This window comes from Cervus canadensis, chromosome 2 (assembly GCF_019320065.1).
Source record: "Cervus canadensis isolate Bull #8, Minnesota chromosome 2, ASM1932006v1, whole genome shotgun sequence".
Classification (NCBI taxonomy): Eukaryota; Metazoa; Chordata; class Mammalia; order Artiodactyla; family Cervidae; genus Cervus; species Cervus canadensis.
Genome location: NC_057387.1, coordinates 90,655,096 through 90,673,239, shown reverse-complemented (window position 1 = coordinate 90,673,239; position 18,144 = coordinate 90,655,096). Strand labels below are relative to the sequence as shown.

At 33.6% G+C, this 18,144-nt stretch overlaps 1 protein-coding gene across 4 annotated transcripts in view; it reads right to left on the bottom strand.

Moving 5' to 3' along the window:
* The window catches only part of FAF1 (Fas associated factor 1), a 507,320-nt gene that overhangs the window by 258,961 nt on the left and 230,215 nt on the right, over positions 1–18,144 (bottom strand). For all 4 annotated transcript variants that reach the window (XM_043461371.1, XM_043461369.1, XM_043461370.1 and 1 more), the window contains one exon: positions 15,305–15,410. In XM_043461371.1, coding sequence (XP_043317306.1) covers positions 15,305–15,410 — 106 coding nt within the window. The remainder of the gene's footprint in view (positions 1–15,304; positions 15,411–18,144) is intronic.

The following is an 18,144-nucleotide window of genomic DNA, read 5'->3' as shown; positions in this document are numbered from 1 at the left end:
AACCAGTTGAAGTTGATAGAGATCAAATCAAGACATTAATTGAGAACAATCAACATTATGCCATGCAGGAGAGAGCCAACATACTCACAATATCCAAATAATGCACTGAAACTCATTTGCACTATTGCGGTTAATTTCATCACTTCGATGTTTGGGTTCCACATAAGTTAAGTGAAAAAACTTTCTTGACCATATTTCCACATTCGATTCCCTTAAATGTAAATATTCTGTTTTTAAAACAAATTGTGACAGGCAATGAAAAGTGTATACTGTATAGAAACGTAGAATGGAAGAGACTGTAAGGCAAGTGAAATGAACCACCACCAACCACAAAGGTCAGTTTTCATCCAAAGGTGATTTTGTGTATATGGTGGGACTAGAAGGGAGTCCTCTAGTATAGAGTGTCTTCTGGAAAACCGAACAGTTAAGTGCAACAAGTAATGCTCCCAATCAGATCAACTGAAAGCAGCAACAAAAAGTGTCTGGAATTAGTCAACATAAAAAGGATAATCTTCCATCAGAGTGATGTAAGAACACATGTTTCTTTGATGACCAGGCAAAAACTATTATAGCTTGACTGGGAAGTTTTAATTCATCTGCCATGTTCACCAGACATTGCACCTGCAGATTTCCATTTATTTTGGTTTTTACAAAATTCTAATGGAAAAAATTCCAATTCCCCGGAAGACTGGGGTACCTAGATTGGGATGGGGAATACATGTAACTTCATGGCTGTTTCATGTCAATGTATGACAAAACCCACTGCAATGTTGTGAAGTAATTAGCCTCCAACTAATAAAAATAAATGAAAGAAAAAAAAAGTACCTAGAACAGTTCTTTGCTCAAAAAGATAAAAAATTTTGGGAAGATGAAATTATGAAGTTGCCTGAAAAACAGCAGTAGGTAGTGGAACAAAATGGTGAATATATTTTTCTGTGAAGTTCTTGGTGGAAATGAAACATGTGTCTTTTTACTTTAAAACTAAGGCAACTTTTTGGCCAATCCAACACTTTATCCTGGTGGCATCATCCCCAGTTCTTTAATCCTCCTTTTTGGTACAATATTTCAATTAGTAGGTGTTGCATTCTCATAGGCTCTCAGTTCTTGATACTCATTTTTGTTTAGTTTACTTTACTATTTTTAAATGTACAGTTCAATGGGTTTCAATAAGTTCACAAACTTGTGCAACCATCATCAATAATGAATTCCAGAGTTCATCACTCCAAAAAGGACCTCCCCCGAAATGGATAAAGGATTTAAATGGACATTTCTCCAAAGAACATGATATACAATAGCCAATAAGCACCAGACATAATGCCAGGTCAATATCACCAGCCATTATGAAAATGTAAATCAAAAACCAAAATGAAATAGCACTCTACATTTACTAAGATGGTTTTACTAAAAAGACAGAAAATAACAACTGTTGGTGAGGATATGTTGAAATTGGAGCCTTGTGCATTGCTGATGGGAATGTAAAATAGTGTAGCCACTGTGGAAAACAGTATGACAGCTTCTCAAAAAATGTAACCTAGAATATGACCTAAAAATTTCACTTGTGATATATATCCAAAAGAATTGAAAGAAGGGGCTTGAACAGATATTTGTCCACTCATGCTCATAGCAAAATTATTCACTACAAGTAGAAGGTAGAGGCAACCCAAATATCTTGTCAATGGATGAATGGATAGAACAAAATGTGGTACAAAAAATACAATGAAATATTATTCAGCCTTAATAAAACCATGGAAAAATCATATATATGGCAAATTCAGATATTTTTAAATTTTTATCCTTTTGTTTTAATTCTTTTTTAATTTATTTTTTAATTGAAGGATAACTGCTTTATGAAATTTTGCTATTTTCTGTCAAACATCATCAGATTTTTTTTAGAAAGCAAAAAATACTTTAGAACTCTGAAATTTCACTTAAGTAGGAAGAGATATGCACACAAAAACAAATGTGTACACAAATAAACATGAAGATTTAAATTGGCTTTCCTAATTTCTTAAATATTCTATGGGTACCCATATGAAGCCCACTGTGTTGTGTTTAGATTATATTTCTCATCATGAAAAGATGTTGCATGTAAATAAATACACAGTTAAAGATATTTAATATTCTAATGGACTGTTGCATACCTAGTAGTTTATTAGTAATGAAACGCAAAAAACAAAAACAAGACGACAAAGGAAAACAATATCAAAACACCTAAGTTCATTAGTAGCCATGACCCATTCCCCTTTCTTACTCAGCAAGGTGTCCCTGACAACCATAAATCTACTTAAAAAAGTTTTCTTTTAAATAGGCTGTAATTTTTAGAGAAGTTTAGGTTCACAACAAAATTGAGCAGAAGGTAGAGTTTCCACATACCCCTTGCCCTGACACATTCACAGCCTTCCCCATTATCAACTTACCCTACCAGAGTAGTGTATTTATTACAACTGATAAACCTACACTGACATGTCATCGTTACTCAAAGACCATATTTTATGTTAGGGTTCTCTTGGTGCTATACAGTCTATGGATTTGGACAAATTTATGGCATGTATCCACCAGTATAGTATTATACAGAGTAGTTTCAGCCCTACTAACCTTACGTGTTATCTCTGTACATTTGCCTATTTTGGGCACTTCATCTAAATGTAATCACACAGTATGAGGCCTTTTTGTGTTTGGCTCTGTCATTTGAATAATTTTCTGAAGATTCATCTAATTTTTTTTTTTTAGCAAGTATTGGTATCTCATTTTGATTTGGGTTTGCAATTCCCTAATGACTAAAGAAAGTGAAGTGACTAGTGCCTAAAGAAGGCAGAAAGTGACAAAGAACTAAAGAGCTTCTTCATGAAAGTGAAAGAGGAGAGTGAAAAAGTTGGCTTAAAAATCAACATTTAGAAAACTAAGATCATGGCATCCGGTCCCATCACTTCATGGCAAATAGATGGGGAGACAGTGGCAGACTTTATTTTGGGGGGCTCCAATTCACTGCAGATGGTGACTGAAGCCATGAAATTAAAAGACGCTTACTCCTTGGAAGGAAAGTTATGAACAACCCAGACAACTTATTAAAAAGCAGAGACATTACTTTGCCAACAAAGGCCCGTCTAGTCAAGGCTATGGTTTTTCCAGTGGTCATGTATGGAAGTGAGAGTTGGACTACAAAGAAAGCTGAGCGCCAAGGAATTGATGCTTTTGAACTGTGGTGTTGGAGAAGACTCTTGAGAGTCCCTTGTACTGCAAGAAGATCCAACCAGTCCATCCTAAAGGAGATCAGTCCTGGGTATTCATTGGAAGGACTGATGTTGAAGTTGAAACTCCAATATTTGGCCTCGTGATACAAAGAGCTAACTCATTTGAAAAGACCCTGATGCTGGGAAAGACTGAGGGCAGGAGGAGAAGGGGACGACAGAGCATGAGATGATTGGATGGCATCACCGACTCAAAGGACATGAGTTTGGGTGAACTCCAGGAGTTGGTGATGGACAGGGAGGCCTGGTGTGCTGCGGTTCATGGGGTTGCAAAGAGTCGGACACAACTGAGCGACTGAACTGAAATGAACTGAACAACTAAAGATGTAGAGCAATTTTTCATGTGCTTATTGATTGCACAGTCTTCCCTGATGGCTCAGTAGGTAAAGAATCTGCCTGCAATGTAGGAGATGCAGAGACACTGGTTCAATTCCTGGATCAGGAAGACACCCTGGAGGTCTTCAGTTTACCTTCAGTACCCCTACTCTAGTATTTTAGCGCATAAGCATGAACTTTTCCTCATTTTACCTTTGGGTTATTTTTCTTTTTGAGCTGTAAGAGGTTTTCACACATTTGAGATAAAGTCACTTACCAATGTATGATTTGGAAATATTTCTTCCATTCTGTGAGTTGTCTTTTCACTTTATTGATTCTGTTCTTGGAGGCACAAAAGTTTTTAATTATGATGAAGCTCAATTTACCTACTTTCTTTTTGTTATTTATGTTTTGGTGTCAGATCTAAGGAACCATTGCCTAACCCAAGGTCACAAAATCATTTCTATGTTTTCTGTTAAAAGTTTTATAGTTGTAGCTTTTACATTGAGGTCTTTGATCCAAGTGCATTTATTTTTGTATATGATGTGAAGGAATAAGCCAATTTTATTCTTTTGCATGTAGATATCCAGTTGATTCAGGTTATTTCTGGACTTTTAATTCTATCCCACAGATGTATATGTCTATTCTCATGGCAGTAACTTAGCCTTGATATTCACATAGAATTTTAATTCACTTACTACTCTTAGGTAGTTAGAATAGGGAAAAGGAGTCCAAAATGGCGGTGGCTAAAAGACAAGGAAAGGAAAAGCCCACGAAAATAGAACAGAGGAAGGTCAAAAGAAGGTCAGAGGACAGGAGTGAGGACTTCAGGTAGAACAGTACTCCTGTCTAAGCCCAATTTGCATAGGACAGGCCCGGGGGAAGGGGAAAAAACATAAAAAGAGGAAAAAGAGGAGCCAAAGGGCTCTCTCTCTCTCTCTATTTTTTATAGATGAATCAAACCCAGAGTAGTTAAATGAACTACCCAAACTCATATAGGGAGAGAGCAAAATATCAGATATTAAGAGTCTAGGTTTCAAAATTTCTTTTCAATCACTGAATGCTAATTCATGTAAATATTTGCTCATTCAACAGTCATTAAAAGGCACTAGGCACTAGGCTTAGTGCTATAATATGAAGATTAAATGACTGAGATCCTGCCCTCAAGGAGCCTACCATGAAAAGGAAAACAAACACAAGGCAAATAGAAGGACAAAAATGCTACAACAGAAGTGTCTAACAAGTTCAATGAGACACAGGGACTTTACGCATATTTTAAGGTTCATTTTATACTTTCACTAGCAAAAACAGCTTCTGCAGTCTTACACTGAAAAATCCAAACAAACGAAAAAGAAATACCAGGCCACTCAGGCCTAGATGATCATATAGCTTTCTAGTTGCAGGGGGTTTAGACCTCAGATTCACTGTATTATAATGCAATAATCTTTCCACTATCACAAGTTAATTAATTGCCAACTGAGAAATACTGTTAGACTAAAACCTATAACACTGAATCTTGGATAGACATTCACTGTACTTAACATTAGGTTCTATCTCTATCAGAGAACAAAAAGAATTACATAAATGGATACAGAGTCATGCTTTCGCAGTGTGACATATTCAAGAGGTACAGCAGGTATGTAAAAATTCTACACTTGTTTGGGTTTAAAATCTACCAAATGGAAGTTTCAGTCTCTTTCATAATATGGTTTTTCTCCTTCAACTTCGTGGCTTTCTTTCTTTTTTTTAATTTATTTTTAACTCTCTGCTTACAAAGCAATGAGAATTTTATTAGTATCAATAAATATCTTCCTTATGGACAACTTGAAAGCAATTCAGATTATTTCAGTCAAATAGGAAGTCATGGTTCCCTGATCTCTAATAATGAAAGAGAAATTACATTTATAAGATAGTTTTATGTAGAACATTTTCTTGTCTTCTCAGTCAATAATTTAATCTTGGACTTCCTATGGTATAGAATTTATGCTGTCCTCCCAAAAAACATAAATAAAAGTTTGTACTTTCTCAAATGGAGGTTATTTAATCCTAAGTATCCCCCCACAGATATAAGCCCAGTATTTGTTTTGGAGACAGAAAATAATTCTCTCTTGGATGCCTACAATCATTTCTAGTCATTCCTAGCTAAAAGTTTAACCAGGAAGTTCCTCTCTCACCTTGTAAAATTGGTGCAATCATTTATTTCTTCACTGTTTTTTCCCACCTAATGTCTCAAAATCAAACAGAACAAACATCTGGTTTTTATACTAATACTTTTAATTATTTCTAATTTGTGGGCATCTGACTTTTGTAGCATAAATTTTTAGCAAATTATTCCATAATCAATGTGTGGAATAGCTGTGGCTAAAAAGGGAAAGATTTCTGTCTTGTGTTCAGTCACATGGATTCCATACCTCTAGACACGGAAGACTAAAACTCTGCTGGCATTTTAAAAATTCTATTTTGCAGTCTATGTGCAAATCTAATTGGCTTTCCACTGTCACTTATAAGTCTTTCCCAGCATTATTCTTTTCCAAAGTACCTTCTTTCCTCTTGTTTCCTTCATCCTCTTCCATCAAGTGTCCATATTCAATATTATTTCTCCCCCTGCTCTCCCTCCACCCCCATGTATTAGCTGTAAAATAGATGTAAAGCTTGGTGTAAGTCCAAAAATTTTATGATCAAAATACATACTTAGCAAATTGTTTGGCTAAATCTTTCATGTATGATGAAAGATTATTACCACAATTCATTAGCAAATTATAGACTTTGAAATGTAGGCAGACAAATATTTGGCCCTGTATCAATCAATTTGGACCAGCTGGGTAGAAATTCACACAATCCCAGGAAACCCGGAAAGTGAGGTGCTCTTTCATTTTTCATTCACTTGAAACATTAAAGAAAAATTATCATTCTATAAAAATGTCCACTTCTCAAGATCTTAGCAGAGCTATTTTAGACTGAGTTTTATTTTCAGTCAATTACTACTTTAGTGGCCAATAAACTGATCGCTTTCCTTGCAACTGACTGCAGAATAGTGCCTAATGCATACACAGGCATCTTGACTATTTATATTTCAGTTTAAAAGCTAAATATTTAATAATGATTCTATTGCCCTAAAAAGCAGGTGGGGGGAGAAGCTATGGGGACTCTACATATACTAAACCAGCCTGGAAACTAATTTTGCAGTTATTCATGATAAATAATATCATTAACATTCTTCCTCTGAGCCTCTCTTGCCTAGTGAGGTGACCCTTGTACAAAGATTCTGATTGATCCTGTGTGTCTGTTTTATGGGGACAGCTGCACTTTGGGAGCAACTTAAAACAAATTTCATCTAAGGGGCATCTAATCCAGTCCTTGGTACAAGACACATGGAAAAGTCAGTGTCAAAATTAAACAATGCCGTCTTTGCAATGAGCAGATGCTTTTGCCTTGCAGCTGTAAAAACCTTACAACAATCCAGTACTCTACTGTCTGGTCACGCAATGACCACAAAGCAAGGAATACATTTTGTCATTTACAGAAAATGTTTGCTATGAGCTTTTAAAGTCTTTTTCTTCTAAAAAAAATGTTTAAGAAAATAATAATAGGAATACATTGAGGGTAATAATAAGGTAATACAGCCCTAGACTGAGCAACAAAATTTTTTAAAGTTTATTTGCCAAAATAGATATGTTTGAAAAAGGGTAATGATTTGGCTAAATAGTATTAGGCCACACACAAGACACATTAGGACAAAAGAAATATTACCATACGCAGACATTTTAAGAGGTTATAGACAAATGTTTGGTATACAGATAAACATGTAAATATTTTCTATATGCAGACCTTATTTTTATATACCTAGTCTTAGTCTAGCTTATGTATAAGCACTTTATGTTCATTCACCTACCCACACTTTGATTTGCTTCTTTGTTTTTGTTTATGTTTTTGCTGGGGGGAGAGTGGGGTGAGGGGGAAAATATAATTCTCTTTTATATTTTTATAATTATATAAAGGAGGCTACATAATTCTCTTTAATATTTTTATATCTATATAAAGGAAGCTATATAATTCTTATTTTATGGCTAGAGGATAGTAAAATGTTAAAACACATCTCAGCTTAAGTAATGTGGTATTTACCAAGGTATATAAACCACAGTATTTTCCAACCTTTACCCATAGAAGAGAATCTTGTCTCTGACATTCAGGAATCTAGGGGTTAATATTTTAATACTGAAATAAACTCTTCTTCATGAGGAGAAAAGCTCCAACTACTGTGTGTGTGAAAGCAAAGATTGAGCCCCACCTAAACAAATGACTGCATGGTCATGATCAATCCACTTCTGCTAAATGAGGGTCGGGCTTTAAACACAGCTTTTTATGGTACCTACAAGAAAGAGAATCTAGTAGTTTTACCTTTATTTTAAATAGTCTACTGCAAAAAAATTTAGTCTACTGCATAAAACATAGCTTTTTATGGTACCTACAAGAAAGAGAATCTAGTAGTCTTACCTTTGTTTTAAATAGCCTATTGCAAAAAAATTTTTTCAGTAAGTTCCCCTAATCATTCAGATTTTTTCCTGAAATCTCTTTCCCCCCAAGGATATCAATTCATTAACACCTCATTGCTTATAAATTTCATTGGATATTTTGTTAGTTGAAAGTTTGGGGATTTCCCCTTATATTCCTCTCCAGCCTACAATTTATATTTGAATGAACAAGTCCCAAAGTAATGACTGCATTAATAGGAAATTAATTTAATTTAATTTAAATATCAAGCAGCAGGCTATCCTCTTCATTAAACGTCTTTGAAAAGTGAAATTTTAAATGATTTTGTGGTTGTCTTTATATTTCTATATTTTCTTTTCTAAGAATATAACTAAAACATATTGACATCTAAAGCATATTGGCGCATTATGCCAAAATGTAAACTCTAGACATTTATTTTTTTGTAAAATGTTTATAATTATCACATAAGTCATATACTATTGGTATGATTCTGTTTTTCTTTGCTAATGGGTATTTTTAAAATAAACTTGATTACAGTGTAATATGTGCCATTAAACAAAAGTAAACTGTGGAACAAAAATATATCGTAAGAGAATTATGCCTGAAAAATAAAAATGCACAAAATAAATTGCATGTGATCCTTTGTATTTTAATCCATATACCGTAGAGTAGGAATTATTTTACACTGTCAGTATTCCAAGTTACAATTGTACACAAACAGCTTTAAGAATAAAAAATAACTATAAATTTGCACAAACTGGGTTTGCTTATACTTTCTCTTTTATTTTATGATAATTTTGGTTACTAATCAGAATTATGCTAAGCAGAGCTGTGCAAAAACAATTTATTTGGAAGTCCATTTGAACTTAAGGTTATTAATTACACAAGTCCAATTTACATTTAATGGATTTTAATACATTATATATTTTTATGGTACCATGTGGAGATTTGGAAAAATGGTTGGCTCAAATAAGTGGTTCTCTTTTAAGTGCATTTTATCCCTTTGGGTTTACTCAGTAACAGCGATATATTTTTAAAGTATATATTTTACTCAAAAAATTCATAAGTAAGTCACAAACCAAAAGCTAACAGATGTGTGACTTCTAATTAGTTATAATAATCTCTGCTTCAATGCCATTAGAATGAGCCCTTCTTTTCTTTTGAAAACTAAAAAAGCTTTCCTTTGAATTTTAAACTGTCAGGGTGCTTCAAAGTCAATGTACAAAATCTGCTTTGATTAAAATTTTAGACATCTACAGTGATAACTTTATGAAAGGAAAATATTAAATTATAATTATCCTAAACAGACACAGTCTTGTGAAACTAACCCTACATTCATGTTAAAACACAAAGAGTTGAATATAATGAATTTGATTCATCCTTGAACACAAAGCTTCACCACAGTAAACTCAGTCAACTGTTGCTCTTGCGCCTATATTCATGGTGCTTAAATAGCGCACTTTAAAACAAAAAAAACTCCAATTGGCTTTTCAGACATCCACCCTCCCCAAAAATAACGCACTTGAAAAACTCAAATGATATGAAAGGCTTCAAGGCCTCTTTTCTCCCTTTCATACCCCCTTTTTTTTTTATTTCTGTTTGCAGTAATCTGCCTTTCTCTTTCTCTTTCTCATTGCTACAGAGCAAGCGAGGAGGCTCGGAGCTTTGAAAAGGGGGCTCAGTGTGTAATGGGTCTACTAGAATTAATTTACTTGCACCAAATCCATTGAGCACAGAGGGATTTTTTTCCCCCCTCTCTCTCTCCCTCTCTCCTCAAATCATTTGGAGTCGAACGCAGCCCCCCAGCCTTTGTAATTCTAGTAAAGCACTTAAAGTGCACAGTAGGTGTTCATGAGGACCATCTGGTCAAAAGCAAAACAAGCTGCTGATTTTGCCTTTGAATAGAATGAAGCAAGTGTGAATTAGTCTCTTCAATTAGCACTATTACAACCTGTCAAGTGCATATTGTAAAACAGGATTATTACAGTATTGGTCACCAGTGCAATTATTTACTCTCTGCCTTTTCTTGCATATAAAAATGTCTTATGTTTATTAGTTTTTGATAACTGAACATAATATCTCTTACCGCAAGCATTTAAAACCTACCAACACAAATCACAGATTATGAAATACAGTCGGCCAGGAAGTTGTTAGGCTACACGTACCTTAAGTAACAAAGGTCTAAAGCACTGTCAACTTTTAAACAAAATTTCATTGTTTCTATCTTCTTGAAATGTAGGAGAAGAAATACTTACATGGGCTAAAAAAAAAAATGCCCAATAGAGATTACTTTAAAATACTTTCAGAGGGAGAGAAAGACTTGTCAGTTCCAATGGCTGCATTGTAAATATTAAATGTATATCCTAAGGAGATAATTTATTAAGCATCACAGAAAACCCCAATATTTATAAACTGATCATTACTGATTTGTTCATTCAAAATAGCATAACTGCAACACATCTCTGTTATAAAATGCAACTTGAAACTTATACATGCATATTTAAAAGAAACTCATAATCTCCTTTTCTGAAGAATAAAGGCTTGAATTCACTGCCCAGTTGCTTAAGAAATTACCTTTTATTCTTGCTTAGATATCATTTGTGATTTCAAATTTTAAAAAATCAGACTATGATACATGCTAATTAAAATGGGTTCATTCTAATTGAGCTTATATGTCATTTATCTTGCAATAAAAATAAACCACTTAAACTTTTAATTAAATAAGCACACAATTCAATTTATCCTATTGCATATGAACATTCTCATCTCCCTACTCTTCAGTTCTGTGCCAGCCCCTACACTCTCCATACTGGAAAACAAACAAACCAACAAATAAACAAACAAACTATATCTAAAACATATATAGAAAGGGCATATTAGTTAAGAAGTTACAGTCAATACACTACTAGAAAATTGCTCCTTAGTATAATATGTAAAAGACTACATATTTAATTACTGGTACTAACCTCTAGCACTAAAGGAGAAGAGTTTGAAATATATGTTAGTCAAGCAAGTTGAGAAAGTAGGAAAAGAAAAATGCACACAAAACCCTAACAGGAATTTCAAATTTGCAGAATCAGAATTAGCCTCATGATTTCACAGTTATTTAGCCGACATTATTTTCAAGGACTGGTATGAGTTATTTAATTTACTTCTACTTGCTAATTCAAACTTGTAGCTTCCCACTTAACAATCACTAGTATTAGTAGTAAAATGTTCTACTATTTCATATAAGATGTATCTTTATAGGTTGCCAATTTTTCCCTTTAATTCCCATTAAGAAATATATCAACATTAACAAGAACAGTGAGAATTTTAGGATAAAGTGAAACTCAGAAAAGAATTTAAATAATTCCAATAGCTATTCATCATGCCTCCTGCTGTAAGAGACATGGAATACTACTCCATGATTCAGAACCAAAATTACTTAGTTCGCTTAATCTTTGTTATCCTGGGTCATATGTATATTCCTTAAGTTTGTATGACATCTACAAAGCAAAGTGGATATTTTGTCTAACAGGAGCTTCTGCAATAGCAAGATGGACAACAAAGAATTAGTTTCCAAGAAAAGTTGGCTTGATTTCAGGGACTTTATATCCTTTTCCACACCTGGGATTAGGATTTGCAGTAGGCAAATCAATCTTTTCTTTCCCTTAATTTAACCAATCCCAAGTGCATTTGTAACCACAGATCTTTAATAGTATTTGAAGACAGAATTACTTAGATCTATACAATTAACTGTTTAAAAAAATCTAAATTCTCAGGGTAGAAAATTCATTAAATTAAGGTAAGCTTGTTTAAATTTTTTTTTTTTAGCTTGTTTAAATTTTCAAGGAAAGTCACTACAGTGTGCTAACCAGCTAATTGAGGACCCCAAAAGTAGAACTGTCATGAAATTATCGTTACGTTATTTGATAATTTTTATAAACTATCTTGTCATAATGGAAAAGGATAATGGATTTTTTATTCTTATGACTACTTGCAACCCTCATTTTGACCTTTTTATACTAATATTGCCTTTTCCTCAAGTAGGAGGATAATGTAAGTGGAAGGATTTGTAAAGAGCTTAAAAAAATAACCTCAATATCTAACTAGCTTAAATTAAAATCTAGAGCACCCAAAGGACGTAAGTCATGCATTGTGAGGCAAGAGACCACAGAGCCAGAATGAACAAACACTTGTACAACTATTGGTTTATCACCACTAACTTGCAGGAACATATGGTCAGTGAAGAGTTATTTAAAATTCAAACTGCATCTAAGTTCTATTTTCCAAGTCAGTATTTTTTAAAATGTATTTTGTTAAATAAAAGTTGAAATTATAGTGCTTTTTTCGACCCTATTTCATTTAACAGAACTTTCCCTTTAGAGGGTAGATATTACAAATTTTCTTTTTAAAATACAAGACTTTCAAAATACACCCAAAATGACATTTTTCCCACCTAAAACAAAAATAATATACTATTAAGTGAAAAATAAAATCAAGTTTAAAAAAAATTTCTTCCTTTCTCTCATATGTTGCTTAGAATTCTTCTTGAACCTTTTAAACAATACTGAAAAGAGATTTCTGAAACTGGTGACAAAAATTAATTTACAAGTTAGAATATATATCATTAAGCTTCCACAGTAATAGCAAAATTTCTAGCATTTATAAAGTAACATTGTAAAATCATTTCAAGATTATATTTTTGTTGTGTTGCAACCTGACTTTCCATCAAGCTACTGCAAAAAAATACATGTATTTAAGTGTCACTGTGGGTTGCAAGGCTGTAGCATAAGAGCATTTTGTCCTCCTGAATCCCCTTCCAGGTATTCCACAAGTTGAAGAAGAAAAGTCTTAGGGTTAGGCCTACAGAGTAGGACCCAAGGCCTAAAGAGTATAATCCACATTCCTTTCTAACCTGTACAGAATAAAAGAGCCTATGTGTACCTGTCTGCCCACAGATATTAGAAATGAAAGTATTTATTTTTTTCCTGGCAACTAGTATTTCAAAATATTATTTTAGGTCAACTTTTTAAAAAGAAAAAAAAAAAAGAGAGAGAGAGCGATAGAGAAAAGGAAAAAAAGAAAAAGCCAAACTCTTGTTAAGAAATACATTTAAGAACATCCACCTGCAAAAATATTTTTGAGACATTTTTCATTTAGAAAATGATGTAAAAAGATTTACTGTTTTCAAGTCCTTGAAGCTTAAAATATATTTGATAATCTAAATAGCAGGCTACAGAGAACAGTTTCAGCCAACTGTGGCGTACAATGGCACATTTACAGAATTTTAAGTATTTCTTTTAATAATTGATGTAGTCATTTTGAATCATTCTGCATAGGATATCAGGTGTGAGCAGATTGCATTAACGCTGCTTAAACATTTCAACTTGTCAGTATGGCCAACTCGATTTCGGAAATATTTGCAGTATTTTCCCATCGAAACAGTAATAAAGGCAAAATAAATATATGCCACTACTTTATAATCACCGAACATTAATGAATATTTTATGTCTTTTTAAATCTCCCTGTTTAATTTAAAAGGGTGAAATTAAGTCTCCTCCCTGCAATGTGCCAATTATCTGTAAATCAAACAATAACTTGGCCATTATGCTCCTTTTTGTTAATATAAGAGAAGCTAATTTGAAAACACTGAATGGCATTTTTAGACTATCAGTTTAATAGTCCTCTCTGCCCTCTTGTGGGAGAAAGTTGAAACACACTCACACTATAAAAACTGGGAATGTTAAAAAATACAAAAAACAAAAAAACGTAAAATTTTGGCTATAAAAATCTCAATCAAAAAGAAAAACAGGGCAGTCTATATTTATCCTCCATGCATTATACTAGTCTTCAACTTAAAAAAATAAATCAATAACAATGAAATTTATCTCTCATTATCTGTGCTTTTCTTCATTAAATTGAGGTTATTTATTATCAAACTGAATTTCTTATTTAATTTTATTCAATATATAATTTAAATTTCATAATCATGAGGTTTCAAGAATAACTTTCCAATAGGGCCAGAGTTGTTATTTTTATTTTATTATTTTTAACATAAAAACAACAGTGATTCTTCAAGGAATTAAAATTTTAAATTCAGAGAACAGAACATCCATTTTAGAGATTTTAAATGAAATGGCAGTTACTGTATTTAAAACCTTAGAAAAAAATCAAATAATTTAAACCTAAAATTCAAATTAGGGGCCAAAAAATTTTTTTTAAATCTTAGTTACTGGTCAATAAACTATTCAAGTGATAAACAGAGAAAATAAACTTCATGTAATGAGTTATTTATGCCAAACTCAGCAGTTGAAATTTATTGATAAAATGAAAAAAGAAAACCATTAACTGTCCAGCCATTTCGGAAACAATTCATATACTTCTGAAATACGATTAGGGTGGAAACTTGTTCTTTCAATATGACATTAATAATTAGTTTAAGCAAAGTAGTCCAAAAAAAAATTTATGAAATAATCCAAGATTAAACATGATTAATAAAAATATGATTAGACACATGATTGCTGTCTTAATATCTTACAAGAGGTAATGTGACATAATTATCATTTCACTGTTTCTAAACACAAGTCTCATCATAGCCTTACACATATCTGCCCCGCCCCATCCAAGGAGATAAATTACTAGCTTTTAGGTGGGTGGGGCCACAGACAAGAAGTTACCTCTTCTCTCTTGGGGAAGGTTCTTTTTTGAAACAGTGGCGGTGGTTGGCTCCACTGAAGAAAATATTGACACTATAAATAGATTCTTATTAGACACTCTGAGCAAAATGACTGGGTTCCTACAGCATCTCTAGAATACTGCCCAAGGCTGGAATTCAGCTGCTTAAGAAAAGCCTCTTCAATTCCTTTTGGAAGCAGGCAGACACACATTATAAATAATATATTTGAGAGCAACCGTTCAAATAAAATATAAGCATGTCTGAAAATGCATGCTATCAATAATTTTCAAATTAGTATTCTGAATAATTACTATAAAACTGTGAAATATATAACAATGAGTTATTTTTAAGAAAGGTTTTAAAAGTTGACTATTTTAAGAATTATCAAGAGCTTTCATTTACGACATCTATCTTTCTAGGTCAAGTAATATATCTACAGTAATCATTGATGCTCCAGTTAATTAAAATTAAGAAGCCAATAATGAAACATAAAGAGAGTTTCCAACCAGAACAGATAAGCCCTCTTTAACAGGGTCAACATTAGCTATAATGAGCTACCTTTATTCCTTAGCTGTGAGACATAACTCACCTCTTGAATGGTACTGCTTCCTGAGAAGTTCAGGTTGTACTCCCGCTGGACTTCTCGGTGGGTGATGATCAGCATGAAGTTTTGATTTAATGACTCCTGCAGGGCACTGAAAGGGTTGAAAGAAAAACAAGGAACTCTGAGATGAACAAGTTCTAGCTTGCTTTACAGTTAGCTGCAAAAACCCCAGGAGTACCATAACCTCCACACAGGCATGTCCGGGCCCAATGTTATCATCTTTGCAGCTCCTAAAGGCAAGAGAGCATGCTGAGAACAACCAAGGGGAGCTAACTTGTTAACTCCTTCTCTACCAAGGTGTTTTTAAACTTCAATTATAAATACATTGCATACATAAGAATTTCTACAAGTCATATGCTATTGCCTACATATGTATTTTCACCAAGAGAAGCAAATTTGTCAACTATATTAAATTCCAAATATGCTACTAAAATGTACACTCAAAGACTCTGGTTTCCAAGTGAAACAGCAGTTCTGGAAGAACAGAAATTTGAAACTACACTCATGAGTATTGTACAGGAACAGAAATACAGCTTCAGTAAAAACTGAGAAAGCATTGAAATCTACAGAATTTTAATTGCTATACCATAATTCCTTCAAAATAACATGCTTTCACTAGGACTCAGAAAACCCCAGTATTTAGAAACTGGAGAATTCAGAGCAAATCAAACTCTGTGCCAAAGTTCCAAATAGTAAGAAATGTGCCAGAATCACAAATAATAAATACACTTAGCCACATAAATTAAGAAACATAAGCCATGGTTTGATTTGTTTATGATAATATTAAAAAGCACTAACAGCAAAAAAAATTTTTAAATGTCACCTTTACATATGAACAATCTGTATTGCTAGTCTCAAGTGTAATTATGCCATGCTTATGGAATAAAAAATAATATACGATTCTGGCATTCACCACTCCTCCTCTGCCAATATGTAACGATGAGATAGATATAGGTACAAAGTAAGATTAGAATTAGGCAGTTATCTGTATCTTGGTGTCTCCCATAGGGTTCACAGGTTAATTACAGATTCAAAATATCTAGGAAACACCAATATACAGCATAAACTATTATTAATCAAAATCAAAGAAAACAATACAGTTTCTTTGGGCAGGGACCTTTGTCATTGTAGCCTTACCACTTAAGTGTAATGTCTGGCACACTGCACATAAATATTTGTTTAAATGAATAAATTATAAATTCACAAGGCAAAAGCAATGTTATCTTCTGGTAAACTACCATGGGAATCAAGATTCTGATTTTTATTCATTTATTTGTCAATATTAACTGAATGCGTTGCATTATTCCAGATGCTAAGGAAACCAACCCAAATAACATACAGTTCCTGTTCATGAAAACCTTCGCAATCTAATGAGGGCAGACAGATACATAAACAGCTGTAGTATAATGTAATAAGTAAAACTAAGAAATTGAAAAAAGTACAATGAAAACTGAGAAGCAAGTGCTTAATTGTGCCTTAGTGAAAGGGTGAAAGGGCTAAGGAAAAGCTTCAGAGGAGAAGAAAAATAGAAACTTAAAGGGATTATTAATTTATTAGTGAAAACGGATGAAATATTAGGTTTGGGGAAGAGAGATGGGTAGCACTTCTTGGACAATGAAATAACACATGGAAGAACACAGCATGTTCATTCATTCAGTCAACATGTATTTATTAAGCACCTACCTACGTTTATGACACCATTCTAAGAGCTAGACACATGAACAAAAAAACCCATGGTCCCTGCTTTCATAAAACTTATATTCTAATAAAGGAAACAGTACTCAAGTAAATGAATAAGTAACTTTAGAAAATGCTAAGTGTTGTGAAGAAAATAAACAGGATTGTAAAAGGCAGCAGAGGGGCAGGGGGAAGGGAATTATTTTCAGTAGAATAGCTGGGGAAGACATCTCTGAGGAAGTGACATTTAAGTTGAGGCTGGTGTAAGGAAGAGATAGCAGGAGTCTGATCATGTAGGTCCTTACAGACCACAGTAAAGAACTTGATATTTATAGTAATTGCAAAGGAAGGCCATTGGAGAGTTTTACACTGGGAAATGGTTAAGATCTGATTTACACTTACATTTATACAACATCATTCTGGTTGCCCTGGCTACAGTGTGGAAAGAGTCAAGGTACGGCTGGTCTCAGCAAGAAACGCTGGTAGCTTATGCTAATGAGGGTAGTAGAGGCAGAGACAGTGAAGAGTTGCCAGGTTCAGCTGTATTTTAAAGGAAGAAACCAGACAACTTACTAACGAAACACAAGAGAAAACCATAACTCCAAGGCTGTCTTAAGCAAATGGAAAGATGAAATTGCATTTAACAAAGATCGGGTTAAGAACAGGTTGGGTGGAAAAACTGAGTGAAATTTTGTATATATTAAAGTTTCAGGTACCTACTTAATATCCAAAAAGAGATATGATGTACAGCTGTGTATAAGAACTGAGTGTCGAATAAGACAGCTTAGAGCAGGAATCAAGGTTGCTGGGAGAAATATCAATAACCTCAGATATGCAGATGACACCACCCTTATGGCAGAAAGTGAAGAAGAACTTAAGAGCCTCTTGATGAAAGTAAAAGAGGAGAGTGAAAAAGTTGGCTTAAAGCTCAACATTCAGAAAACTAAGATCATGGCATCTGGTCCCATCACTTCATGGGAAATAGATGGGGAAACAGTGGAAACAGTGACAGACTATTTTTGGGGGCTCCAAAATCACTGCAGATGGTGACTGCAGCCATGAAATTAAGACGCTTGCTCCTTGGAAGAAAAGTTATAACCAACCTAGACAGCATATTAAAAAGCAGAGACATTACTTTACCAAGAAAG